The sequence below is a fragment of the Aulonocara stuartgranti genome (genome assembly GCF_965226115.1).
Source record: "Aulonocara stuartgranti genome assembly, chromosome: 18".
In the NCBI taxonomy this organism is placed as follows: domain Eukaryota; kingdom Metazoa; phylum Chordata; class Actinopteri; order Cichliformes; family Cichlidae; genus Aulonocara; species Aulonocara stuartgranti.
The window spans coordinates 21,556,831-21,584,259 of record NC_138954.1 but is presented as its reverse complement, the minus strand read 5'-3'; the positions used below and the strand labels follow the sequence as shown (position 1 = coordinate 21,584,259).

The following is a 27,429-nucleotide window of genomic DNA, read 5'->3' as shown; positions in this document are numbered from 1 at the left end:
CCAGCCCAAACCAGTACTCCACCTCCACCTTGCTGGGGTCTGAGTCGGACTGGAGCTCTCTGCCCTTTACCAATCCAGCCACGGGCCCATCCATCTGGCCCATCAAGACTCACTCTCATTTCATCAGTCCATAAAACCTTAGAAAAATCAGTCTTGAGATATTTCTTGGCCCAGTCTTGACGTTTCAGCTTGTGTGTCTTGTTCAGTGGTGGTCGTCTTTCAGCCTTTCTTACCTTGGCCATGTCTCTGAGTATTGCACACCTTGTGCTTTTGGGTACTCCAGTGATGTTGCAGCTCTGAAATATGGCCAAACTGGTGGCAAGTGGCATCTTGGCAGCTGCACGCTTGACTTTTCTCAGTTCATGGGCAGTTATTTTGCGCCTTGGTTTTTCCACATGCTTCTTGCGACCCTGTTGACTATTTTGAATGAAACGCTTGATTGTTCGATGATCACGCTTCAGAAGCTTTGCAATTTTGAGACTGCTGCATCCCTCTGCAAGATATCTCACTATTTTTGACTTTTCTGAGCCTGTCAAGTCCTTCTTTTGACCCATTTTGCCAAAGGAAAGGACGTTGCCTAATAATTATGCACACCTGATATAGGGTGTTGATGTCATTAGACCACACCCCTTCTCATTACAGAGATGCACATCACCTAATATGCTTAATTGGTAGTAGGCTTTCGAGCCTATACAGCTTGGAGTAAGACAACATGCATGAAGAGGATGATGTGGACAAAATACTCATTTGCCTAATAATTCTGCACTCCCTGTAGTGATCAGAAATAAAAATGTCCTCAGAGCAAATAAAATCAATATTTAAACCCAAAGTAAAAACAAGGTCCAGTGTGTGACCTTTACTGTGTGTAGGACCGGACACATGCTGAGTCAAATGAAAAGAATCCATAATGTTCATAAAGTCTCTGGCGAATAGGTCGGAGTCATCATCAACGTGAATGTTAAAGTCCCCAACTATAAGCACTCTAGACAGCCTCATAGTAGCGGATAAGAAGTCACTGAGCTCCGATAAAAATAACCTGTTATATCCAGGTGGACGATACACCACAGCACAGTAGGAAGGATCCTTGTTACCAATTTTAAGCAGCAGCAGCTCAAACGAGCAATCTACATTTGTAAGTGTATTCATTATTTGAATCCTGGGTTGTGTGAAATCCCAGAAATAAACCCTAAACAAAGTGAATCTGCAAACTAAGGTGTAGGTCTGTTAGGTTATGTTGTGGTGATCCTCGAGTTGGGGGATGGGTGTTCATACTGGAGTTCAAAATTAAAACCAGAGGGAGTGTTCGCCCAGGGCACCAAACAGGCTAGTACCGCCACTGTTTGAAATAAAACATCTCCGTGTGCAACTGCAACTTCTGCATGAGTGTCCCTTTCATGCTTTGGTGAAGCAAAGCGTGAAACGGACCAGCGTTTTACACATTTTGCCATAATATCATGTTGATGATTTTTTTTTAAACTCTAATTTAAGAGGACAAGTAAATAATAAAAAATCTAATTATGAATTCAGTTTTTTTTCTGTTGCCTCACTGCATTTCCTTATTTGAATTGTTAATGGATTTACTCAGAAATGTATGTTTGGAGGATCAGAATAACTAAGTTTTAGCTCGTTTACCTTTTGCTTCTTGATTTTAAGTATTTAAAAACTAAAACACATCTGTTCTCATAATCTGTTCTTTCTTTTTTTAGATGCTCAGATAAGATTAATTGATCCTGATAATTCTGGGGCAACTCTTTGCTCTGGAAGAGTGGAAATCTATCACAACAACAGATGGGGAACAGTCTGTGGTGATGGCTGGGACCTAAATGATGCTGAGGTGGTCTGCAGACAGTTAGACTGTGGACCAGCACTGAATGCCACTCGATCAGCTCACTTTGGTGAAGGAACAGGACAAATCTGGCTGGGTGGTGTGTCCTGCTCAGGAAGTGAAAGTTCCCTAACTGATTGTCAGCACAGAGGATTTGGGATACCCTACTGTGGACATTATCAGGATGCTGGTGTCATCTGTTCAGGTGAGACACTTTTTGGATCATGAACAGTATTCAGTAACAATTTGTTCATGCAGCTGTAATCTAGAGAGAAATATGTCTGTTAGTTATTTTTTTGTAAACCTTTTTTAAAATATATTTTTTAGAAAAGCTGTTGTGTGACTGGATCTGGTTAACTCTCGCACACGTGTGTCATGGTGCTGGGTCTGTGACCCAGCATGCTGAGTTATTTTGTATTTTGATTGTTAAGGTTCTACTAGTATTATTAGTTTGTCCTAGCTGAGTTTAGTCTAGTTTATATTATCATCCGTCTCTGTGGTGGCGAACATCAACAGACAGGGTGGGTTAGGGTCCTGTCCTTTGCACATATAGGCTCGCAAACTGATAATTTGGAGCAGCATCAGTCTGTTGTGACTGAGGACTACTAATATTCTAGGGGCTCTGAACTTGGGAATAGCAGTCTGTCTTTTAATGAAAGGGGCATGATGGCACAATGGATGTCTAAACCTCATTCCATCCATCCATCTTCTGCTGAGTCAAACTTAACTGGCTCCTTTCAATGTGGAGGACCAGCGGCTCTACTCTGAGCCCCTCCTGGATGGCTTAACTTCTTACTCTGTCAGAGCACAGACACCCTTCCTAGGAAGCTCATTTCTGCCACTTGTATACTCAATCTTGTTCTTTCGGTCGCTTTTACACTCAGCTCTCTCTTCACCATGGCGGACTGGTACAGTGTCTGCAGCACCAATCCATCTGTCAATCTCCCGCTCCCTTCTCCAGTCACTCGTGAACGAGACCCCGGCATACTTAAACTTCTCCACTTGGGGCAGGAACTCCAATGGGTACTTCACCCCTTTGGTCCTCACCCTTTTCCAGCCGAGGACCATGGTGTCACAGTACTGGGTCTGCGACCCAGAGTTTTGTGTTTTTGGTTTAAGTAAAAGGATAAAGAGCTGCTCCAGTGTTCCATGAACAGGACGAAAACCGCATTGTTCCTCCTATATCCAAGGTTTGACTAATGGACGGGCTCTCCTTTCCACCACCCTGGCATTGACCTTCCCAGGGAGGCTGAGAGGTGTGATCCCCCTATAGTTGGAATACCCTCTGGTCCCCCTTCTTAAAGATGGGAAGCACCGCCTCGGTCTGCCAATCCAAAGGTACCACCCCTGATCTCCATGTAACATTGCAGAGACGTGTCAGCCAAGACAGCCCTACAATATCCAGAGCCTTCAGGAACTCAAGGTGAACCTTATCCACCTCAGGGGCTCTGCCACCAACTATTTGTTTAAATGCCTCAGTGACCTCGCCCCTGAGATAGACGAGTCATTCCCCTCGTCCCCAGACACTGCTTCCTCCACGGAAGATGTGCCAGTGGGATTAAAGAGGGACTCGAAGCATTCCTACCACCGCCTGACAATGTTCTCAGTCGAAGTCGGCAGCACTCCACCCACACTATACACAGTGCAGGTAGAGCACCACTTTCTCCTCCTGAGTTGCCTGATAGTTTGCCAGAATCTCTACAAGGCAGTCCGCTAAACCTCTTGTTCCCAGTGGGATTCATCCCTAGTGCTGTGGGCAGTTTCACAGCCACCATCTGAGCTACTAAGTCAAGTGGAGAAACAAATTTTGTCTTGAAGAAGAAATTTTGTCTTGAAGCTGCTGGCATCAGCAATATTCATACACTGCCAATGCAGAAACAGTGCATCCAATTCACGCTGGATAATTAATGGGTCACATTCAGGCTAAATCCAGCCTTTGTCCTCAAATACCTTTCTCTCCAATGCATGCCATTGGAGTTAGTGGTGTTTGGCCCCCACTGCTTTCTCCTCCCATGAACAGGAGTGCTTACACGTTCACTGTCCGGTTATGGAGAGAACTGGGGCTTTCAGGAGGTCTGACCAGCTGTTTGTTTCCTGGGCTAAGCCACATTTTGGCAAGCCTATTAGTAAAGAACACATTCCCACTAGACTGCAGCAGTAATTAAGTTGGAGTATTCCAGCACTAGTCTGTACCCCAATGAAGCGCCGTGCTCATTCTACAAGAGGAATGGCAACCTTATGGGCCCTCTTTCGTGGTGTCGCTATAGAGGAAATATGTGCAGCACCAAGCTGGATTTCTCCTTTGACCTTTGCAACAGGCTGATTTCATTACACGATCTCTATTCCACACTGTCTTAAGTGTGAGTCCTAAGATGACAGTCAGTCGTTCAGATGAGCTTATCTGTCAATACAGGGGTCTGCACGTCCCCATAGTAAGACAAATGTTTGAAAAAGAACAGTGCCTCTCCTTTCTCTTAGTGTGAGAAGTTAAGCCGTCCTGGAGGGGCTCATAGTAGAGCCACTGCTCCTCCACATCGAAAGGAGCCAGTTGAGGTGGTTTGGGCATCTGACAAGGATGCTTCCTGGGTGAGTGGTTCCAGGCATGTCCCACTAGGTGAGGAGATCCTGGGGCTAACCCACGACATGCTGGAGAGATTATATCTCTTGACTGGCCTGGGAACGCCTTGATGTTCTCTGCTTAGGCTGCTGCCCCCTGACCTGGCCCTGGATAAGTGGAAGATGGATCTCTGGATGAGTAAAATTTGAATTACAAGTTTGCAGCTCAAAGTATATTTATATAAATATCATTCTGCAGGTTTGTGAATATTTTTCTGTAAGTGTGAATTGAAAACACTAGTGTATAAATTTTTTTTACAATTTACAAAATTTTAAAATACAAGTTTTTCTACATATTCTCACTTTTTGATTCTACGGACTCTCAAATTTTAAAACATATTTACCTTCATATGTCTTCCCCTTGATTTGATTTTGTCTCTGAGCTCCAGTGTTCTCCCAGTGTAACGTGTTCTCATGTTCTTCATTTAGATACTCACTGGACTGTGTGTAGTTATTGTCATTTTTTAAACTTCAAATTAGTGGACATTGGTGGATGTATCTGCCACAGATGTTGAAATAGCTGCCTTTATTAAATAGAATAAAACTTTTCATTTATAATTAGTTATTTGTTTTGTGTTTAGAAATCAGATTAACTGGGCCTCAGTCAACTCGCTGCTCTGGAAGAGTTGAAATCTATCACAACAACAGATGGGGAACACTCTGTGATGATGGCTGGAACCTAAATGATGCCGAGGTGGTCTGCAGAGAGTTAGGCTGTGGATCAGCATTGGAGGCCACTCAATCAGCTCATTTTGGTGAAGGAACAGGACAAATCTGGCTGGATGATGTGACCTGTTCAGGAAGTGAAAGTTCTCTAACTCAGTGTCAGCACAGAGGATTTGGGACTCATGACTGTACACACCAAAAGGACGCTGGTGTCATCTGTTCAGGTAAGATATATTTAGGACTGTCCAAAAAATGTCAAATGCCAGTAAATGAACTTCCTGTCTTATCATTTTTACCACCTAGAAGTGTTTTTTGTCATTATGCTTTATCCTGAACTTCACGGTAAGCAGAGGACCTGAGTTCATACAGTAACCGTATGAACTGTGCAGTACTGAGTAATAACATGTTCTACTATCAATGCACCTGTAATCCAAACAGGAATCTGTCCATTATTCATCAATTTAAAACTGTCGGTGGCTTTGGCCAAACACCACCGTGGGGATTATATGTGGCTTTTGTCATTTGTGTCTTTAACTGTGGGTAAAAAAATTTATGTCATCAAAACTTCATGAACATATTGAAATAGTTACCATAATCAACAACTGAAAACATTCAAAACATACTTTATTCTCTGTTTAAAATATAGATTCTTTGTGTTTTCTGCATTTAGGTGTGCCCATCAGATTAGCTGGTTCTGGGTCCACTCAGTGCTCTGGACGAGTTGAAATCTACCAGCAAAAAACATGGGGAACAGTCTGTCATAATGACTGGGACCTAAATGATGCTGAGGTGGTCTGCAGGCAGTTAGACTGTGGATCGGCACTGAAAGCCACTCAGTCAGCTCACTTTGGTGAAGGAACAGGAGACATCTGGCTGAATGAAGTGTCCTGTTCAGGAAGTGAAAGTTCTCTAGCTGATTGTCAGCACAGAGGATTTGGGACATACTCCTGTGGACATGGTAAGGATGCTGGTGTCATCTGTTCAGGTGAGACTCTTTTTGATTCATGCACCTGTAATACAGAGAAATATGTAAGCTGTGCTATTTTTTGCATCATCAACTGTGTGTTTGATTGTGCTTCAAATGAGTGAAATATCTACACAAAGGCATCATGTTTTTTTACTTCCTGTTTTACATTGAAGGTTACGTTTAGGTTTTACTTCCTTTTTTTCCCCTCGGTCTGATTGTCTGTTTGAGCTCATATGTTCTTGAAGTGTAACTTGTCTTCCATGTTGTGTTTTTGGATTGCTATTTTTGTTTTCTCCTTTAGATTTTGCCATTTTGTTATCCATATTTCTAGTTCCTCAGATGATATTAGTTCCCTTTTGTGTCCATTCTGTCCTAATCTTATCTCTGTTTTGTCATTATTCCTTCTGGTGTGAAGTAGGTTTTGTCTCCATGTTTGTTTATCTCCTCCTCGATTAGCTTCTCTGCATGCCACCAATCTGCTTCCTGGCTATTGTCTGGTTATTATCTTTTTTACCCGCTTGTTTAACTTCAAAAAAATATATTTGACACAGATGTTGCTATCATTAAAACATTATATTTGTAACTAAATATATATTTTCTGTGTTTTCTGATAAGGAATCAGATTAGCTGGACATCAGTCTACTCAGTGCTCTGGACGAGTTGAAATCTATCACAATAAAATATGGGGAACAGTCTGTGACCATGGATGGAGCACAGAAGATGCTGAGGTGGTCTGCAGACATTTAGGCTGTGGACCAGCACTGAATGCCACTCAGTCAGCTCACTTTGGTGAAGGAACAGGACAAATCTGGCTTGATGAAGTGTCCTGTTCAGGAAGTGAAAGTTCTCTAACTGAGTGTCAGCACAGAGGATTTGGGACACATTCCTGTGGACATGGTGAGGATGCTGGTGTCATCTGTTCAGGTGAGACTCTTTTTAAATCACGCACTGTATTCAATTCAAAATAATCCAACCCAGCTCTAAACCAGAGAGAAATATATCTGTTTGAATGAGATTTACATGTTTGAGACTTCTAAACAAAATCATCCAAAAATGTTAAAATAGCTGCTGCTGTCTGTGATCCAGTAATTTGGCATTAGGATCTGTGTAATTTGTTGTAAGTTGTGTGTCAGAGACGTTTTAATTGACATTAATTGAAGTTTGCATGAAGGCTACTGCAGATGTTAGCAAATCTAGCCCCAAATGTTGTTTTTTTCACAGACTGTTCCTTGTTTGAATGACCTGTATGGAAGAAAAAAACAGGGTTAGAACACATTATGGTGAAGTAAGAAGAACATTTTGCAGTCCAACCTTTGCATTCTTCAGTACCAGCCTGCATCCCATCCCCTGTGTGTGTGTGTGTGTGTGTGTGTGTGTGTGTGTGTGTGTGTGTGTGTGTGTGTGTGTGTGTGTGTGTGTGTGTGTGTGTGTGTGTGTGTGTAGTCCTGTTGTCTTTTGGATTTTTGCAACAGTTATAAAGGCTCACTTGTCGGAAGATTTTGAAACCATTTCCTTCATTAAATAGGAGAACGCATTACAATCATAATCAAATATATGTTTTCTGTGTTTTGTGTTTAGGAATCAGATTATCTGGGCATCAGTCAGGTCGTTGCTCTGGAAGAGTTGAAATCTACAATAAAAAAAGATGGGGAACAGTCTGTGATGACGGCTGGGACTTGAATGATGCTGAGGTGGTCTGCAGACAGTTAGACTGTGGCACAGCACTAGCACCTCCTAAAGAGGCTCATTTTGGTGAAGGAAGTGGACCAATCTGGCTTGATGGTGTGGCCTGTTCAGGAAGTGAAAGGTCTATAATCCAGTGTCAGCACAGAGGGTCTGAGAAAAATGGCTGCACACACCATAAAGATGCTGGTGTCATCTGTTCAGGTACATCTCTCATCATCAACAGATTTATCATTAACTCACAGTAGTTTTGCTTCTCTGCCTATTTTGTCCTAAAATTCAGGGTGATCACTGCAAATCATCTCATAAAGTAACCATCCTGCACATCCTGCATTTTTCAGTAATAAAATGTTCAATAATACTAATACAAATAATACTAATACTTGAAATGAGTAAAGAATATGAACAGCCTATTTATGCGAGATAATTCATAATTTTATTGGGGAGGGGGGGGGGTCATAACCTCCCGGAAATTACACCCCTGAAAATGTTCTGCTATGAATGTAGCTGTAATCTACAGAGAAATATGTTTTCCATCATCTTTTTAAACTGCCAGTAATTAAAAGACATAAATGTGGGTCTGTGTGTAGTTATTGCCATGTATTTGTGCACTGTGAGTCTGAGTGAACGTGAGCTGAATGAAACTTATTTAATGTACAGAAATGAGTCTCACAATAATGTTCAATTAAAATATTAAATGCATGTACTCTGAGTTCAGGTGCACGCATCAGATTAACTGGGTCCACTCGTTGCTCTGGAAGAGTTGAAATCTTTCACAACAACACTTGGGGAACAGTCTGTGATGATGGCTGGGACATAAATGATGCTGAGGTGGTCTGCAGAGAGTTAAACTGTGGAACAGCACTGAAAGCCACTAAGTCCACTCACTTTGGTGAAGGAAGAGGATCGATCTGGCTTGATGATGTGTCCTGTTCAGGAAGTGAGAGATCTCTCACTGAGTGTCAGCACAGAGGATTTGGGAAACATGACTGTACACACAGCAAGGATGCTGGTGTTGTCTGTTCAGGTAAGAAACTTTACTAATCAAAGGTAAATTAATAATAAAGGTCAATACAATTTTTTACTATTTATTTCATTACTTCTTGGTTTTGTCTTTAATATTATGTCATTAATGTTATTTACGACTCCAGCATTTATGAAAAATTATTAGCTTGACTTGTTTGTTATCATTCAATATTAATTATTCACAGCCTGACACATAAAGTGATGAGTGAGAACTGTCAAAAGAAACCGATTTAATATGATTGAAGCGTCCTATAACACTGAAATGTGAACTTAACATAAAGTATATAAATAGGACTGTAGGACTGTTCTTTTGTTTGATTTTTATGATCATTGAGCAGCTCAGTGATGTAAAGTTTGCAAATGATTGCACTCATGAACCAATTACACACTGAATAACATTCAGTCCATCAAAATGTTTTGTCTTATTGTTTATTATGCTCATTGTGCCCAGGTGTGCCAGTCAGATTATCTGGAAGCACTTTGTGCTCTGGAAGAGTTGAAATCTTTTACAACAACACTTGGGGAACAGTCTGTGATGATAACTGGGACATAAATGATGCTGAGGTGGTTTGTAGAGAGCTCGGCTGTGGAACGGCACAGAGTGCTGCTGTATCAGCCCGCTTTGCTGAGGGAAGTGGATCCATCTGGCTTGATGATGTGGACTGTTCAGGAAGTGAGAGATCTCTGACTGAGTGTCAGCACAGAGGATTTGGGACACATGACTGTACTCACCAAAAGGATGCTGGTGTTGTCTGCTCAGGTGAGAAATTATTTTTTTAAATATTTATCATTAAATATCAATAATATTTAAATACTGTTATGTGGTGGGAGATTTCTTTCTTTTTGTATTGATCACATAGTTTAACCATATCACTTTAGTAATGTAGAAGCACATTTTCACCAGTTGTATGCATGTGCACCGTAAATGGGCCTTATGCTCTAACACACATGTGTAACATGTAAGAGTTACATAGAGTCTTTGTCAGTGTGGGTATATAAGATGTGAGGATGGCAGCCATTGTCAGAGACCGCTTAGGTGTTTGACCAGAGTCTCTTCATATTGCAATATGTTATTAAGCTCACTTGAAATCATGCTCACCGAGATGTTTGCGGGTTTATTTGAAATTTCCATGACAATTATTAATATATAAAGTAAATTTTTGCCATTTTTAATTGAATCGTCTCTCCATGACTGCTGTTTTCCTCAGTGATCCTTCCAAAGCCCAGAATCTTCATGATTCCTGCTGGTAAAGTTGAGCGGAGAAGCGATGTCAGCATCACTTGTTCAATATCACCTCAAAGCCAGCAGCTTCTACAAGGAGAATTTACTCTGAAGCAGATTTCAGGCTCATTCAGTCAGAAAAAACCATCAACCACCAACTCTGCTACATTCAAGATCCTCAAAGTAGATTTTGACAAGGATGGATTATACCAGTGTGAATATTCACACGACTCCAGCATCTCCACAAGTGACTCTGTCACCGTCTCTGTTACTGGTAATAAAATGTACTATTGCTTATATTACAGTGACAGGAAAATACTGTGTTTACTTGTTACGCCCACTACAGGTTATTAGCATGAAAATATAACATCCATTAAGATAAGAAGTCTTAATTTCAGCAGTTCATCGATCAATGACAACACTTAATAGTCACTTCCCAATTATGTCTAAGATTGCAGAAACCCAACTTAATTTCATGCCAGTGTTCACTGCAATCAATAAATTAAAATACATGCCATGTGAATAAAGATTTTCATATTCATCCTGCCCTAAAAACTCCCAGAAAAGCCTTCAGTTAATCCAAAATACAGCTGCGAGAGACTGAGAGAAAGAGAACGCATATTTCTCCCATGTTGGCATTTCTTCATTGACTCCCTGTTAAATCTAAAATCTAAATCCTTGGTTTGGCCAAAGGTTTCTTCCTGTTAAAAGGGAGCCTTTCTTTCCCAATGTTGCCAAGTGCTAATTCATAGGGTGCAGTTTCTCTTTAATGCTGTACAGTCTTTATCGTATAATATAAAGCGCCTTGAGGTGTTTTGAATTCTCAATATCTATAAAAACTGAATTAATCTGAATTGTCTGGGCACCAAAGAATTGCTGGACTTTTGGGAGAGAAATGTTGTCCTATTCTTGAGGGATAAACGATTCTAGCACCTCAACAATCCTGAGCTGTCTTGTTTGTTTAATGATGGATTAAATGTTTTCAGTCAGTTAAAAAGATCTGGATCATATTCACACATGACACACGCATTAAAAGAGTGACAGAGTTTTTTCCGCCACCAGGTGGTGCCTCTTTTTCAATAGAGCTTCTTTATTTGTTGTTTATTTTGTTTTCAGTGTTGCTGCAGCAGCCCAGGATCTCTGTGACATCTCCAGATGGAAGACTTGCTAAGGTTATAGAAATCATGAAGGGCTACAGCTTCATCTTCACCTGCTCAAACAATGATCGCTATTCAGGAGGAGTTTTCAATCTCATCTACTCTGGCTCCAACATGAAACACAATAAGACATCTGTCAACAGCTCAGCCTCCTTTAGTTTCCCTGTAGCTGACTTTGGACACGAGGGCCGCTACAGCTGTGTGTATGAGATAACTCTGACAGAAGGAACATTCACTTCTCCTGAGGCGGAGTGGATTTATGTCTCCGTTATATGTAAGTTAAGCAAACACCAGAACTCAATATTTCTGTTTGCTGTGAGTGTCATGGGTCAGTTTACGTAATGTTTTGAGTTTTTTAAACTTTCAAGTCTTGTTTAGCATTTGCACTTGTTCTTAGTCTATTTAGTCTTGTTTTCAGTTCCTCGTTGCTTTAATTCCTCGCTCAGTGTTCTCTGCTCATTCATTCATGTGTCTGTTTTCCACATTTAATTATCGAGATTTCGAGAGCGAGTGTTCCTTGTGCTTTGCTTTTAGTTTTGCTTCCATTGTTTAGTTTTCTGTGATTTAATTCAGCTGTGTCTTGTTCTCCCCGGCTGTCTCTGCTTCCCTGATTGCCCGTGTGTGTCTGTACTGTATAAAGTCGTAGTCTTCTTTTTCCATAGGACAGAGCAGGTCTTTATCTTGCCCTAGTGTGTTTTCCATGTTAAGGGTTTCAGTTTCTCTTTTTGGCCTTTGTTTTGCTAATGCTTGTTATTAGCCAAAAGAAATGGCACACTTTAGTTCAGTCTTCTCAGTCTTTATGCATCTGCTAATGGTTCTTCCATCTATACACAGTCAGTAGCATCTACTGATCATGGCAGTGATAGTTTGACTGCATCATGTTGGAAGGTTTTCGATGACACAGAAAAAGGATTTAAAAAATACTTGGAATATTTAAACATTTTTTGTAAGTATGTGGTTTTAATCAAGTTTAATGATGCCATATGTTATGAAAAAAGTTGAACAAAGAAATAACCCACACCTGTTAAGTGCCTGAAAATTGTGGCTATAAAATGTTAATTTCTTCACAGCACACTAAATACTTTTGTTGAATCCTTCAAAATCACTTTGAGTCTCACATTTACATCATGTAAGTGTGGCTACACACTTAAAATAACACAAATCTAAAGCTTTCTAAACCTAACTGTAGGTAGTTCATTAGTGGCTGTTGTACAGTCTGCAATGTTGTATTGTGGTCACCATATTTGTCAGATCGAGCCACGCCTCCTAAACCATAACTGGGTAATATTGTGTTGAGGACACACCTCCATCTCGTGGAGAGGGTTTTTTCATTCACTGGGAGCCCATTGTTTTATAATCTATTGATGTTAACATGATTTATGAGGAGATTTTTCACAAGATTTGTTTCAATGTCTTTAAAACAAAATAAATTATATGACAGTTTGTTCTGTGGTAAGTGATGATGACTGATCTCTTTCCACAGATTCAAGAACTCCAATCCTGAGATATGTTCTCCTGCCTCTGGTTCTGCTTTTGGAGAACATTGCCCTTCATTTCTACTATAAGGTACATCAGAGTAAATAAAAGCATGTATGAAACTGAGTAGTAGCTGAGAAGTGTAGGAACAGTAACATGGATTGTGTATCGTCTCTCCAGGTCATCAAAAAGCAGAAATCAGACAAAAAGGAGAACAATGAGACGGATGTTTCCAGAGCTGAAGAAGTGGAGGCTGAGGAGGAAGCGGTCCAAGAAATAGAATAGAATTGAAACACATAGAAACACACACAAGTTTAAAATCCACTATCTGATTTTATCTATATCTATCTCTTTCTATATATGTATATAGATATATATTAGTCCATATATACTCCAGTCCTCTCTCTTTTTTTCATCTTTCTCTGATTCTAAAAGTGAAGTTTTTACAGATTAAGTATTTTTTTCCCTCAATAACCTCTATCTTTAGCTAGACAGAATATGTGTCAGTTTGTGATGTCTTTGTACTCTCGAGTGTTTGAAATTATTTGCCATTAAAAAAAAACAAGTTCCCTTATTTATAGCCTCCTATCCTGTGGCACTCACAGCAGGAATGTATGACAGTGATGAGAAGGAGAAGTATGCAGCCGGGACCAGAGGGGGTTAAATGAATGACATCATCCAACAGCTTTTTAGCTTGTACATCTCAGTGTGGTTTGCAATTTGCAGTGAAGACATGACAGGAGTCAGAAAGATGAGCAGATCAACAGTGTCTGAAAGTCATGTCATTAAGAAATAGCGAATATAAGGAAAACAGGGGTGACTCAAGACTCACATCCATGCCGCTTATAACTTAAAATATGACGTTTATGACGTTTGACTTTGATTTGATGATTTCTTGAACTAAGCTAAACTGTCAGCCTTTTATTGCAACAGAAAAGTGGAGTCCACAAGTTTACAAAGACCAAAAATATCTCTAACATTAATGTCAGTTCCTTCACATGCTTGATGTCTAAATGTATGAAAATTTCAAACCACCTCTCACCATCAGTAACATGTCCCAAACAAAAACACTCACTGACCCGCATTTACTTTGTTGGGATCTGGTCACATTAGGCTGGTTTGTGTCAGTAGGACCGACTAGACCCCCGCAGATTTAATCAGGCCTGCATTTGACTCCGTCCTTGTGGCTAACAAGTTTTTGTGGGACATATGTAGTGTTTTCATTCACCCATCTGTGAAGATACGAAGTCAAGGAAAATATACTGATTTCTGAGAGCATGTCAGACACCACTGATCCAACATGTGGCTGTAATGTGCTGAGTAATTCTGACACAGCATAGGATCAGTGAAATTTTTCACATCATGTTACCACCCAACAACATCTTTTGTTGAACTTGCTGTACTCTACTGACCACTATAAGTCTGTGAAGGTTCTTTAAGTTGCTTGAAGACGTTTCACCTCTCATCCGAGAAGCTTCTTCTGTTCTAGGGTCAAATGGTGGAGAGTCCCAGATTTATATAGTTGGTAAAGCTACGCCCCCTGCTGTCCAAGATCAACACAGCTAGTAGGACTGCTGTCACAGGAAATCTTAATTAGTGACTTTATTTCCTGTTAGTACATTAAATATTTCTGCTTTTATTTCTGTGTTAAATAAAGTTTGTTCAGCTGCAGTAATGCTCATGATCAGAAAGTTGCAGTATTTTTAAAAAGTAAAAGGCTAGAGCTTTGCTTCGACTTCACTTTATACTACTGTCAAGTTTTTTGCATCACTGTTTTTCTGTCACATTTTATAATTTGTTGAAATAAATATGTGATTGTATTAAATGTGATGTCTTTTTTTCCTGCTAGTTATCAGCCTTTTGTCATCTTGCTAACCACCTGCCCCAGTCTTTCATTCATCTTTTTTATAGTTTTATTATTTATTTTGATTTAAAAAAGGATGATCTCTGCATTTTCTGCTTAGATGTGCAGAGGAGATCAGCTGGTTTAGTCAGTTTGCTGGAAGAGAGCTAAAAACGAACTTTCTTTAAGAGATGCCAGAATATTTTTTGTTTTAAAATATGAATGGTAAATGGCCTGTATTTGTATAGCGCTTTTCTAGTCCCTAAGGACCCCAAAGCGCTTTACACAACCAGTCATCCACCCATTCACACACTGGTTAAACCAATTAAACTAGTGGGTTTTAGATAACCTTTACTACCGCACTGTTCACTGCACAGCACAACAAGAAGTTTTAGAATCCAGTGCATGACTGAGAAAGGCCATCACATCAAAGCGTGTTTGAATTTCGGCGGACAATAACCTCCTGCAATCCTGTAATAACATCAGCTTTAATCCCGAGGACAGGTGTGTGCCCGTATCTTTGTGTGGGGACCTTAAGGTGCATTTCAGTGTCGACAACATGTATGAATCTTTGCACTGTGCTGCTGTTTCTTATCATTTACTGAGAGTCGTAAGAAAGAGGTATTGTCTCCAAATCTGTGCACTGACATCACAGTTAAAAGAAAAAAAACAAAGTAGGTACAAACAGGAAAAAACTACAAATGCCAAACGCATGAAACTCACTGCATGATTCTGCAGGAAAATGATCACAAACACACAACTGAAGCAGGCAAAGTAAAGAGGTGAAATATCAGAGAGAGTCACCTGATGTCTAAGGATGGTTAAGGATGTATTTTCACTTGCGGCACCCAATTAAAAAGGATCAAGCTGAATTTTATGTCACTTTATATTTTTTATGTGTTTACTTCCTATATTTTCCATCTGTAAATCATACATTCACTGTAGCTTCACTTCTTATATTTCACCTGACATTAAAAAAAGATTACCAGGGTGTTCAGTGACATGGAGCATTGTGAAAATAAGTTTACATTTATTGCTTCAACTTGTCGCAATGTACTCTATGTCTACTGTTGTCGTCACTATGAGATCACATTGTGCCTCACAGCATTTCTTTTGAATACATTTTGGTAAGAATACAGTTAAGATGGATGGATAAAAATGTTCTTCAGAGGCCTTGAGATCAAATCAAAACATGAAGACATTTCATATTTAAAAAATGTTGCCCATTCATAAAAATATCAGTAACTTTATAAACGTACTATACATGTTACTACTATAGACGATACTGTTTAAACCAAAAGAAAACAAAAACAAACGTATCACAGATCACATCTGTGAATCAGATATACTTTATTTAAAATATATTTCATAAAGGTATCAGGCAAAGAGATGAGAGTATAAACTCATCCATAGCCAGGTTCCAGATGTTTCCTTCCACCTTGTGACTGCATGTGGTGCAGTTTCCTGTGTAGCTGAGCCTTAGCCAGATCTACAGACAGCCTCCTGACCATGCGGTCAGTGGTCCTCTTCATGCTGCGAGCCATCTCAATCGCCTGGTCCAGAGTCCTGTTCACGTCTTCTTCCTAGAAAACCAAAGAAACTTGTCCCTTAAGCCAAGTAAGACTTGTGTATGTCACAGTAAAGACCTGATCTTTATTATGATATACAGCAGATGTTCCTGTATATAAAGAGAACTGGTTTATCTGATTTGCGTTAAAGTTTGAGACATTTGACCTTGCTCCTGCTACGTCTGCTTGTCCTGCTGCCAGTCTTGAAGGGCACGGATGATGGAGACGGTGTCCGCTGAAAGTACACATTGCTGGGCAGGAGTGCTGTGTCTGACTGAGTGGAAGGTTTTCTGTGATGGGACATGGACTGCAGCGGTGGCTCCCTGAATTTATAGCTGGATTTGACAACACGTAGCAAAAAAGAATGATTTATCCCAAGAAAAAACTATGAAGCGTACAGCTGATAAATATCTCTATCAATGCAGTTAATGCTTGTATTTTACCTGGCCGGCAGACTGCAGGAGGAGCCGTAGCTGACCTGCAACAGCGGCTTCTGGAGAAACGAGCTGGAGAGAAGAGACCATCTGTCCTTGGAGTGTAAACTATTTGTGACAACTGTAGATCACAGAAACATGACCAACAGTGTGCTCAGTAAGAATTAGTACGTATTGACAGCAGTGATTTTCCTTTTCACCTTACAGTATTACAGCCCTTACACTATTCATCCAGATAACACTAATACATTTACTGAGGTCAGTTTCATAACTCATTAAATCAAAACCTTGATGGACAAAACCTGACATGAAACAGTTTCTCACTCTGTGGTCTGAAGTCAGACATCATGTCGTTCTTTCCTTTTAAACTGCAGCTTCTCAACCCAGAAGTTTCCAGTGAGCGGCCTCCCTCTGTCCACGCAGCAGGAGAAACTGAATGTTCAGTTCAAAGACAATCAGACAGAAAATCATCCAAATAAAGTGAAACAAAATTCTGCTGTGACTCTGGCTCTGACCTCCTTTGGGCTGGACCGCCTGGTGTTTAAACTGAAACTCAGGTCCCGAGGATACGCCTCTGCCACCTTTTCTGCTCCCTGCTGGTGAACTGTGTAACTGCAACATTATCTCAGAGCTTGTTTCACTGCTGTCTGTGCCTGAAGAGCAAACGAACAAATTACATTAAAAGGATGAAGTAACATCTGCATGCACTCATATCAAAGCAGGGAAGGGAACTTAGAGCCAGACAACTGGAGTTTACACAGTTTTATGGCTGGTGGGGGTCTACCTTTGCTCTGGCTGGGGTCCATGTCTGATGAGATCCAGTCCTCCAGCCTTGCCTGACTGAAACTGAAGTTACTCACATCTCTGCTGCTGATATTCCCCACTCTACATGTTATGATACAAATAATCAATATGAGAAGACATTTGGACTCTAAATGGTTATTTCTGTTTAAATGTTTATCATGAAACTGAAATTCTTACTTGTTAGTTTACTAGATATAATACATGTCACTATCAACATGATAACACCTTACAAAATGTCCATCTTTCATTCATTGACCATGATGATCAGAGTCCCACCTGTTACAGGCTGGACTTTGGTAAGTCCTGGTTCTGGACCGGCGCTCCTGGCGCTCTTGTCTGTATTTTGAGGTGAGATAGTCCATCTTCTGAGCTAAGTGAGGTAATTGCACTAAGCCCACCTCCAGGTCCTTCTTTAGCCTAGACACCTCCGATTGCAAGGCCAGGATAGCCTCACTGGTCACACACGAGCGACACAGAAATGTAAATGTTCATAAAATGGGAAAAAAGGTCATGATAAAGTTCCAGTAGATACGGGCAAATATTTAGCTTAAATGCTGACTGCTAGAACAAAGCCACATACTTGTGAAACCCCTTCAAAACAAAAAAAAAAAGAACAGTTGTTGATCGAGGTAATGAAGGCAACAACACAGAGAGATTGAAACCAAAAGGGTGAATCTCAGATGAGCTGTTTTTCAAGGGAGAGCTCTAAGAATTCAAAGGTTTCAAGAGTGGCCTCAACAGTAATTATTTGCATTAGATTTATTCCTATAAGCCTTATAACCAGTTGTCTGCTGCCACTTTAAAAGTGCAAGACCAAATTTGCGTCCTACACTGCCCTCTGGCTTTAACTTTTATTTCTTCTTAAAGAGGTTGAGCACCAACACTTTCAAAGGGTGAAAGTCCCACTCCCATAAAGTGCCACTTTATTTTGCTGCTGTTTTCATGTTAATTATACACACTCTTCATAATTTTACCCACAGTGGTTTAACATTTGAATTCACAGCAGTGCAGTGATTATTCACTAACACTGGTGTTTGTTTTCGGCATACTGACCTATTACAAGAGCAGGAGCGCAGAGGGCTGCCTCTGCCATCAGTATCCATGGAGGTGCCAAGTAGAGGTTGAGATACGAGCTGATGGTGCTGAGCAGACAGGCTTTGGTCAGATCCTGTTTGGTCAGTGGTGGACACGAGGAACTTTAGCACTGACCAGAAAACATGACATAAAAAGTGAACATGCAGTGATGGAGATTACTCACCTTGCAGCATTGCTGAAGGTTTCTTAGTGGTACTGTCCACCCACAGATCCACTCCAGCTGTTGCTCCACAGTGTTGTGTTAGGACAGATGGGTGGGGGCTGGCCCACTGGTAGCCAGTGATGGCAGGGTGGATGGCTGTTTGCAGGTGGGAGCACGAGTCTTCACTGTCTGAGCTACTTAAACCTTCTTTCTGGGACAACACACTGCAGAAGCAAAAGCTCAGCTTAAGGTATTCTCATGTTAGGCTCATGTGATATGTTTATGATGGTGAACCAGTCATTAAAATACTCTCACTCACACCTTTCTGGAAGCAGATTTGATTGAAATGATCCCGAGCCCGAATGATTCAAGTAAGAGCTCCCAAATCCGCTGTCTGTCTCTGAACTCACCATCTTCTGTGCATCAATAACAAGGTTTTAACCAAAAGATATGCATGAACATTTGCATTGCATTTTAATTGTGTGGAAGAGACAGCAGCGGTCAAACAGGCTAGCTTGTATCTGCAACTGACCTGCGAGGCACATGAGGTGTTGAGATCCGGCTCTGAGAGGCTGTGGCTCTCTGAGCCTCTTGGTGCATCAGAGGAACAGGAGACCTCCACTGCCAGACTAACACAGTCACCCAGATCACATTCATCCTTTTGTCTGGAGACTCTATCCTTGATGCTGTGGCTGCAGAAAGAGCAAGTGTTTACTGTATAAAGTCTAAGTGTAATAAACAGCAGTGGTTTTGTTTCAAAACTTTTTTTAACAGTAGGATATGAAAAGCATTATGAGAAGAAGACAATGCCTATGTTTTCTGTATTGAGCATGATAATATATTATGCAAAAACAGATCTCTTGCATTATGAAGACTTAAATATAAAACTAAAAAACAGCAATAAGAAGCCATAACAGAGAGTCAGTCACCTCACAGTCACAACACTGACCTGCTGACTGTCCACTGCTCGTGTGAGGTGGTCTTGTTTCCACACAGGTAAGCTAAGATGTCACTGTGATCTGCCACCTCTGACAAACCAGAGCTCCTCTCCTCATCCTCATCTTTACAGACATCAAGTCCAACCAAGGAGCCCGTTGAGTCCCTAAAACAGGCCAGAGAAGAATACCTGCACACAGATCCAAGCACTCCCTTCCCTCCGTACTGTGCAACCCAACACCAGCTGTGTACACGAAACACTACCTGCCCACAGGAAGGCTGAGAACGTGCACAAACACACACGTATGCACCGCTCACAGCATAAACAGCTAGCCAGGACAAGGGGGTTTATTACAGTATACTTATATCCATCCAAGTCATCTTTAATTTTTCAGCACATTTGCCACCGAGCTGTATATTAGCTGCATATCAGAAACTATAAAAATGTTATATTTACAAAAGAAAGATTTAAAATTTAAGTTTTAAGTTTAAAACCTAAACATTAGACTGCAAAGAAGAAATTTATTGGTACCGTGACTGGCAGCTGCCATGTCCAGAGTTTTTCACTAGAGGGTCAGCAGTTACGAGCTCACTACTTTGGTCTGATCCACCATTTATCTGAAGGTCACTGCCCTCCTCTGCTTCTTCTTCCTCTTCTTCTTCCTCTGTGTCCATCTTATAACTTTGCCCCTGAAACATAAAAGTTAATGCAAACATATGCACATACTTAGCATCTGTACCAGGAAAGGATTTGTCACAAATGAAGATGCAGGGCATGGATGCAAATAAGGATCCCTATCATACCAACAGGGCTGAGCAGATATATTTCAGCCTTAAAGGCAGCATGAGCACAGGAGATTATTATAATTTCTTCTCAATCTATATTTCTGACTCTAAAAGACAGAAAGCAGCCACCATGAAAAAGCAGATATAAAACTGCACTCCAAGAAAAAAAATGTAGATAAGGTGACCAGTGTGAAGGCAACTGTTCAAAACATGAAAACCAAACATTTAGCTACTTATAAGAGGCTTTTAGCTGAGCTTAATTTGGAGAAGAAGAGGAAGAGAGGAAAAACCCTCTTAAAAAATCATGGAGTTTAACCACCAGCTCCGGAGGCCAAAGCAGATGAGGCTGGTTTTTTTTGTAGATGAATGTATACACAAACTAGCAGTCAGCAGTCATCTGCAAAGGTGGACGGTCTCATCCAAGAAACCCTGGAGCTGAAACAAATGCTCTGAAAAGAAAATGAATTGTAGGCCCAAGAAGAGCCTGAGAAACTTGAGGCAATCACGGTGACAGAGGCTTTCTGTGAAGAAGCCTCAAATGATGCTTCACAGAAGCTCAATCCTGTGGAGAAATTCAATAAGGAAACGGCCAACAGCAATTTTCAGCTGAAGAGTGCAGTTTACAAGCTTTAATGTGGAGCCTCAGGTAATGAGCACAAAGAAAACACTGGAGCTCCTCCAGCATCCAACAGAGTGCATAACAGAAGTTCCGCTGACAGATCTGAAAGTAGCAGCTACGCTGAAAACAATCCAGACTAAATCTAAGTCAGAAAAGGCTTTTCAGAACTTTCTGATCACACCTCATGTTGCAAAGACCTTTTTATTCAAACCAAGCATTTAAAATATTCACAATGTCATTTTTTGCAGATAAATAATTAAACATAACAACACAATTTTTGGAAACCTACAATTGCATTGCTACTAGTATGAATTTGAACTGTTGATATGCAGCATTGCATTTTTACTATTCACAGCGTATTCTGACTATAAAAGGCCCCAAATCAGAGAATATGAATAGTGTGGCAAAAACATTAAACGTGAATTTTCTGTGTGTCTTTTACCTCATGCAGGGAAGGTGGAGGTGAAGGTGTGAACATGCAGACAGGAGTGGGTACAGTCGTGGACGTGGGAGTGGATGTTGAGTGAGGAGGAGAAATCTGATCACACACGTTTTTGTCTATGATCTCCTTAATGTCCTCAAGATGCATGCCTATCCTAAAGATGTCTCCTTCCACTAGTCTGCACGCGCGCGCACACACACACACACACACACACACACACACACACACATAAATGGGTGCACAAACATGATACTGACACTTACAGCTGCCACCCCGGGGTCTCTCTGACCTGTTAGCATCAAAAGTGCCAGTGTTCCTGGATAAGCCCATGTAGTTTTGCATCTCCAGAGCTCTGTGCTCCTCCTTCTTACTGATGTAGTTTCTTTCCAACTGGTCTTGAGCCTCCATCATGCTCCTCAACATCTGCAAAAGGATCAGTCTATACTAATGCCCATGCAGAAAAAAAGCAGGCCCCAAATTGTGCTTGAAATGTAGTTTACCTTACATGTAGGATGTAAAGGATCCTTACCATTTGCTTTTCTTCTGTGCTTACAGCCATGTTGCTCACAGTAAATCTAAATTCATCCACCTGAAGAGCAGAAGGTTTGTAAACGTTTAAAATATGTGTGCGTTTAATTGTACAATAGCTGTAGTCATTTTCAAACACACCTTCTGCATGAACTGGCTGATGATGTCTCTCAGCTCAGCGGTCATCCTTTCCCCATCACTGGGATTATCCTGAAGCTCGCTGGAGGAAGCTGAGGCCGCCTCCTTAATGGTGCTGACGAGAGCTGACTCAGCTTTTTCATTTAAGCTTTCTGAAAACAAGCCAACATGGGAGTCATACACACTCAACATAATTAAGGTAATAAGTTATGAGTAAAATGTTCCTGACACATCCTCTGGGATTTGTACTGCCAATATATCTTTCTTTGTAGCTTTATTTACTTATTTTTATAAATAATGCTGCCAAGCACAAAATGCATCCAGACCAAATCATTAGCTCAGCCAGAGGCGTGGCAGTGTGAGGGACGCTCTGCTGTGATTAGTTGATAGGGTTAGGGTGGGTTGGGTCAGAGCTGATGTAATGTAGCTCAAACCACTAGGCTGGGAATAACATCACAACAGAGGCCCTCAAGGATCATGGCAACACTAACTTTAGAGTCCCTCACAAAAACTTGTGTGTTACCTCTCCCTTATCTAGTATCACCTATGGAGAAAGGCTTTTCTGCATTACTATAAAGTATTATTTAAATTATTAAACTACAGTTAGTCAGTATAGCCCTCGCTGCTGCTGCATGCTGGGGTTTAAATCTGCACCACTGTGTTTACAAAGGGTGCTAGATTTACTGGTTCTGCAGCTTTATTAGAACCGCCGTAGAGACAGACCGTAGCTGTGATTACTGCAGCAGAATGACATGCCACCTTAACTCTAAATTTAACATGACTGTTTTTATTTGCTGTAACATTATACACCAATTTTTATGTGCACCCAGTGATGGTTTCATTGCCCGAGTCCCCGTCAGCGATGCTCCGCAGGCTCAGATGCTACTGTAGCTGTCCAGAGCAGTGCAGGTTAAACCACACTGGCAGCTGGAGGACAACAGCAGTATCTGTAAACAGCTTCAATCACCACAGCCAGGCTGAGCAGCTGCAGCCCTGCTCACAGCCAGCAGCTGGTTACTCTAACAGAATGGCCTTTTAAAATGAATAATGGCACATTTCATTTCATTTCTGTAGTATTAACTCTTAACTATCTGTGTCTTATAGCTGGACAGGAGCCACACACCGACTGTATGGAGGGATCAGTATGCAAAATATTTAGGGGGCACCACAAAACTAAGGCAAAATACTGGATTCAATAAAATAATCAATCTATTTTCCAGCTAAAATGACAACAAACTGGAGAGCAGCTGCCGGCCTGAGCACAACATGCCTTTAACGTAGTGTTTAACTCGACTTTCTGATCATTCGGTGTTTAAATAAAGATACACAGGCCTGGTTTGTCATAAATATTCAGTTATTCTTTCAATGTCATTAAAAGGTTTCATTAAAAAATGTGTCATCTAAACTGATCACTCTCTGAGGAATCCAGTCAGACTTTATTTTCATGTAGTAGAAGGCAGTTAACCTTTCATGATATCAGATGTCGGACACGGAGCCGTACCTGATGAGGGAAGATGAGGAGCTTTGTATCCAAGATGGCTCAGCTCAGCTAACTGCCCCTGATCTTCATCATCGTCCTCTAAATAAAGCATGAGTTCTGAGGAGAGCTGATTCTGTGAAAAGCAATAAATACCTTTGTATCTTACATTTGAAATGTAACTAATTTAACACAGGCCTGTGTGAATTACACCAGGAAGAAACCTTAGAACTCACACTGGTTCCTAGTCTCATCTGATCAATGAGGTTCTCTGCCTCTGCGTATTTGGTGAGTAATTTATCATATTCAGCCTAAAGAAAATAGAGAGGATGGATGTTACAGCTCTATCTAAGAAAACAGTAATGCAATGATGACAGAAAATATCAGCTAAAGAAACTGAAAGTCTAAGGTTCATTTGCAGTGCAAAGATATGATCTGAATGCTTTCTACCTGCAGATGGTGCACCAGTGCAGGAGGAGTGTGCTTTTCTTCATCTTTAAAGACATTAGCTTTCCCGGCTGGCAGGACTGAGTCCTCCAAGACTCTGCTGATCACCTCTAACATGCCTGGGGAAGACTGAGCTCTGTGAATGGTGCTAGGGCACTGAGGAAGTGATCTGGCTGGGGTTTTGGGGATTTTCACTTTAGGGGCAACCTTGGAGAAGTCGGGGAGCGGGTAATGGACTTGGCCTTGGCCATACTTCATCTCACTGAAGGATCTTGTACGCACCAGAGGAACTCTCTGAACCTGCTCTTCCTCCTCATCTGCTTTGTCCTGCTTTACTTCATCTGCACTGAAATCCCCAATGCTCTGCTTAGAATCTGTACTTTCAGAGTTGGACATGCTGTTTGCACAAGCACCAGATGTGAAAGTAGGAGTCTTCTTTTCTATCTGCTCTTCTGAACTTGCTTTTTTTGATGCAGCATTACTCTTTTCATCTGAGCTCTCTGTGTGGTTATTATTCACTGCTTTGCTGTTGTGTGTTGGAGCCTGGCTAAAAACACTGTCGTCTGCACTCTCCAACAGGGACACCTCTGGCAGGGTCTCTGCCTCGATCAGCCTACCCAACCGCAGCAATTCCTCGTGGGAGAAGTGCCGCAGCAATAACTGGTTAATGTCTGCAGCACCAGGATGCGGTCCACCAAGCTCACTTTGCTTGGAAGCATCAAAAACGTTGTCCTGCTTTGTGCTGATATCTTCTTGCACCAATTCAAGCTGACCAGAAAGATCAGGACTTGTATGAACAGTATGTCCTCCATCAGAGCTAATGTTTCCCTCAGAAGAATCTTTCTTGTTGAAGTAAGGGCTTCCAATGTTGCCATCATATGGCAAGTCCTCCTGATCCTCATCACTGGTATTTTGTCCAGTGTCCTCACTTCCCTGCTTATCTTGCATGGTGTTTGATCTTTGGGAAGACACATGTAAGAGATTTCTCTTGGAACTGCTCTCTAGAACCCTCCCGCTCAGACTGCCCACACTGCTCTCTGAGGAGGAGTCATCCAAGCCAGACAGCTCCGCGTCCCCTGCAAATTAAAAACCCAAATACCATGAAAACCTAATTACAGGGTCATGTTGATTCCATTAAATTAGGTTGTTGTAACTTTTAAGGCTAATGGTGGTGACTGACTGGTGGTGGTCAGAGGGCCCGGTGGCGCCAGTGTCCGGCAGCCTCGCCTCTGTCAGTGCGCCCCAGGGCAGCTGTGGCTACAACATAGCTTACCATTGCCAGTGTGTGAATGTGTGTGTGAATAGGTGAATGACGGAATGTAGTGTAAAGCGCTTTGGGGTCCTTAGAGACTGAGTAAAGCGCTATACAAATGCAGGCCATTTACCATTTGCAGGCCATTTAATGATGAGAGTGAAAACTAGCTCATGACTTTGCAAAAACAATATATGTGTCATTGCATTTGTTTTGTCACACCTGAAGTGAGCAAAAAAACATAGCAGATGTTTAACATTCTGCATGCCAACATATTTATAATGATGTATTATTAAAAAAATTGTTTTATGTAAAATTTTGATTATATACGCACTAATTCACCGTAGTATACAAGAAAACTGACACAATAAACAACAGTGCCTGCATGTCTTACCACTAAGATGGATGCTTGCTTCAGAGGCAGCAGACTCTGCCTGGGACAGATGCAAGGCCAAAGAACTCTCCAGATCACTTAAGTGGAGACTTTCATCCTCACTGAGATCAACAAAGAAGCTCTGCTCGATGCATTTTTCCCACAGCACTACGGGTCTGTCCTCCCCCTGAACATCCTCATCCGACTCTCCCAGGTCTCCCTCCATGGACTCTGCAACAGAAAAATGGATGCACTGTTCAATATCTCCTCACCTCTGTTAAGAAAAAAGCAGGGTGAGAAAACTGAACGAAGCACCATTCATCTCTTAGCAACGCAACCTGCAAAGTGACAACACTGGATCAAAAAGCACTAAGGTGTCAATTATTCAACAATCAATACAATGTGTGCACAGAAGATTGCGTGCTGCAAGGGTGTAAAGTTTTTGAGTTAATTATATGCTTGGGTGAAACGTATTGTGTCTGTTTTGAGTGTCTGACAGCAGCAGAAGGCTTATAAATAAATATATAGATAAATATTTTTTAAAAAGTAATTCATCTATTTCATTCAGAAATAAATAATTTGTTTTAAATGGGTTCTTCCTTCATAAAATAGAAAAAATCCTTAGTTTTAGTATCTGTGACTTTGGTAAAAATTTAGATACAATGTGGCTGATGAGGCACTGATGGACGTGAATACTGACATTTTTAGATGTGCGCAAGACTGTCAGTCAACTGCTTTCTAAAAGCTGTGTTTTCAATATAAAACCTGTACTGATTTTCCTAAATCTTACATCTGACACATGTCCTCCATACAATAATAATAATTTAAAAGACTAAATCTAACACTGAAACTATTAAAAGCTAAACTATATAAATACACTCTGTGAACTAAACCGAATTAAAAACAAAAAATCAAATTAAATAAAACCCTAATTAGAAAATACAATATCATAACGACTCTGCTGTGTAGCCCCTGACACTCTGAACCAAGAAAAAAACCACTATGCTAAAACAAAAGTGTCTTTGTTATAATATAAAACTATTATCTATACAAAACAAGTTGTAAAATGCATTTTGCAACACACAGGAATCTGTTAATACTGCACATTATTAATATAGAGTTAAATATACCTATATAATACCCTGATGTGATATTTCAATCGCTCATAAGTTTTTGCATGTATGTTAACAAAAACTGTCATGTGATATATGTATTCAGGTACTTGATACCATAATCGTAATAACTACATTTCATAAGAGTAGTGGAGCAAAAGTATATAAAGTACATATATCTCCTACTACAAGTTACACGTGAGTGTTACCAAACACGTTTAAGCGTCTGTACTGTTTCTGCATGTAAGTCTGAGCTGCATTTCAGTGACATAGTACTACTGAAATGCTTTGCTGGCGGTGGTTACTTACCTTGGTTGTGTTTAGCCGGCTGGTTCTTCTTCAGCAGTGTGCCATTACCTTTAAGTTGATCCCGGTCTCGAAACTAGCAGCGATGGTTTAATATCTCCCCCATCTTTCTTGACATATGCCTTCCTGAACAGGTTTTTTGTGGCATCATTAATAATGGATAAAAGGCAGCGCTGAACGTCTGGACTCGCGGTGACAGCAGCATGCATGACAACTAGCGGGGTCTCGTTGCTAGGTAACGGTGCTGAAACCTCCTCCAAAAGGCTGCTAGCAAGTGACAGTTTTGGGCTATTGGCCATTACATACTTATTCTCTTTTTAAAAATAAGTATGGGAATGTGCAGACTTTCACCCTCCTAAATAATAATACACAGTGCCGAAGCCCCACAAGTGTGCACGCTGAAAGCCAAGGCGTGTCAAACTTTCAAACATAATAAAGCTCGTGCTTGTCTCAGCTACATTATCACAAAAACGTCACCCTTCTTCATTC

The 27,429-nt window shown here is 40.9% G+C and overlaps 2 protein-coding genes across 6 annotated transcripts in view; one reads left to right on the top strand and one right to left on the bottom strand.

Moving 5' to 3' along the window:
* LOC309694259 (scavenger receptor cysteine-rich domain-containing protein DMBT1-like) overlaps positions 1 to 14,408 on the top strand; it is a 38,980-nt gene extending 24,572 nt beyond the window's left edge. The window contains exons 6-16 of the mRNA XM_082514184.1: positions 1,707 to 2,030; positions 5,023 to 5,331; positions 5,778 to 6,092; positions 6,690 to 6,998; positions 7,653 to 7,961; positions 8,476 to 8,784; positions 9,235 to 9,543; positions 9,992 to 10,279; positions 11,122 to 11,436; positions 12,646 to 12,728; positions 12,819 to 14,408. Of these exons, the coding sequence (XP_082370310.1) occupies positions 1,707 to 2,030; positions 5,023 to 5,331; positions 5,778 to 6,092; positions 6,690 to 6,998; positions 7,653 to 7,961; positions 8,476 to 8,784; positions 9,235 to 9,543; positions 9,992 to 10,279; positions 11,122 to 11,436; positions 12,646 to 12,728; positions 12,819 to 12,923 (2,975 nt within the window). The 3' untranslated portion in view covers positions 12,924 to 14,408. The remainder of the gene's footprint in view (positions 1 to 1,706; positions 2,031 to 5,022; positions 5,332 to 5,777; positions 6,093 to 6,689; positions 6,999 to 7,652; positions 7,962 to 8,475; positions 8,785 to 9,234; positions 9,544 to 9,991; positions 10,280 to 11,121; positions 11,437 to 12,645; positions 12,729 to 12,818) is intronic.
* aknad1 (AKNA domain containing 1) lies at positions 6,092 to 27,423 on the bottom strand. 5 transcript variants are annotated; one of them, XM_082514182.1, is made up of 23 exons: positions 26,944 to 27,423; positions 25,544 to 25,753; positions 23,901 to 24,973; positions 23,687 to 23,761; positions 23,475 to 23,586; positions 21,977 to 22,125; positions 21,837 to 21,896; positions 21,597 to 21,730; positions 21,308 to 21,485; positions 19,993 to 20,150; positions 19,474 to 19,626; positions 19,057 to 19,216; positions 18,846 to 18,940; positions 18,546 to 18,748; positions 18,341 to 18,455; positions 17,564 to 17,740; positions 17,268 to 17,368; positions 16,999 to 17,136; positions 16,808 to 16,915; positions 16,493 to 16,604; positions 16,216 to 16,384; positions 15,920 to 16,064; positions 6,092 to 6,117 (listed from the first exon to the last, which is right to left on the bottom strand). In XM_082514182.1, the coding sequence occupies exons 2-23, from the start codon at positions 25,746 to 25,748 to the stop codon at positions 6,110 to 6,112; spliced, it is 3,828 nt and encodes a 1,275-aa protein (XP_082370308.1). In that variant the 5' UTR covers positions 25,749 to 25,753; positions 26,944 to 27,423; the 3' UTR covers positions 6,092 to 6,109. The 5 variants fall into 5 exon arrangements, with proteins under 5 accessions (XP_082370308.1, XP_082370307.1, XP_082370306.1 ...); XM_082514181.1 differs by lacking the exon at positions 6,092 to 6,117 and having other exon boundaries at positions 15,087 to 16,064; positions 16,808 to 16,894; XM_082514180.1 differs by lacking the exon at positions 6,092 to 6,117 and having other exon boundaries at positions 15,087 to 16,064; positions 18,846 to 18,937.
* Positions 27,424 to 27,429: the final 6 nt, after the last annotated feature.

Bases quoted from the DNA above. Each gene is read 5' to 3' on its own strand.
- aknad1 (XM_082514179.1), bottom strand. From the start codon at position 25,748: ATGGAGGGAGACCTGGGAGAGTCGGATGAGGATGTTCAGGGGGAGGAC. The intron at 19,627-19,992 runs GTACCAATAAAT...GGCCTGTTTTAG, and splicing joins CATGGCAGCTGCCAGTCACG to GGACTCAACGGGCTCCTTGG. The intron at 16,065-16,215 runs GTCAAATGTCTC...TTGGTTTTCTAG, and splicing joins GCAGACGTAGCAGGAGCAAG to GAAGAAGACGTGAACAGGAC.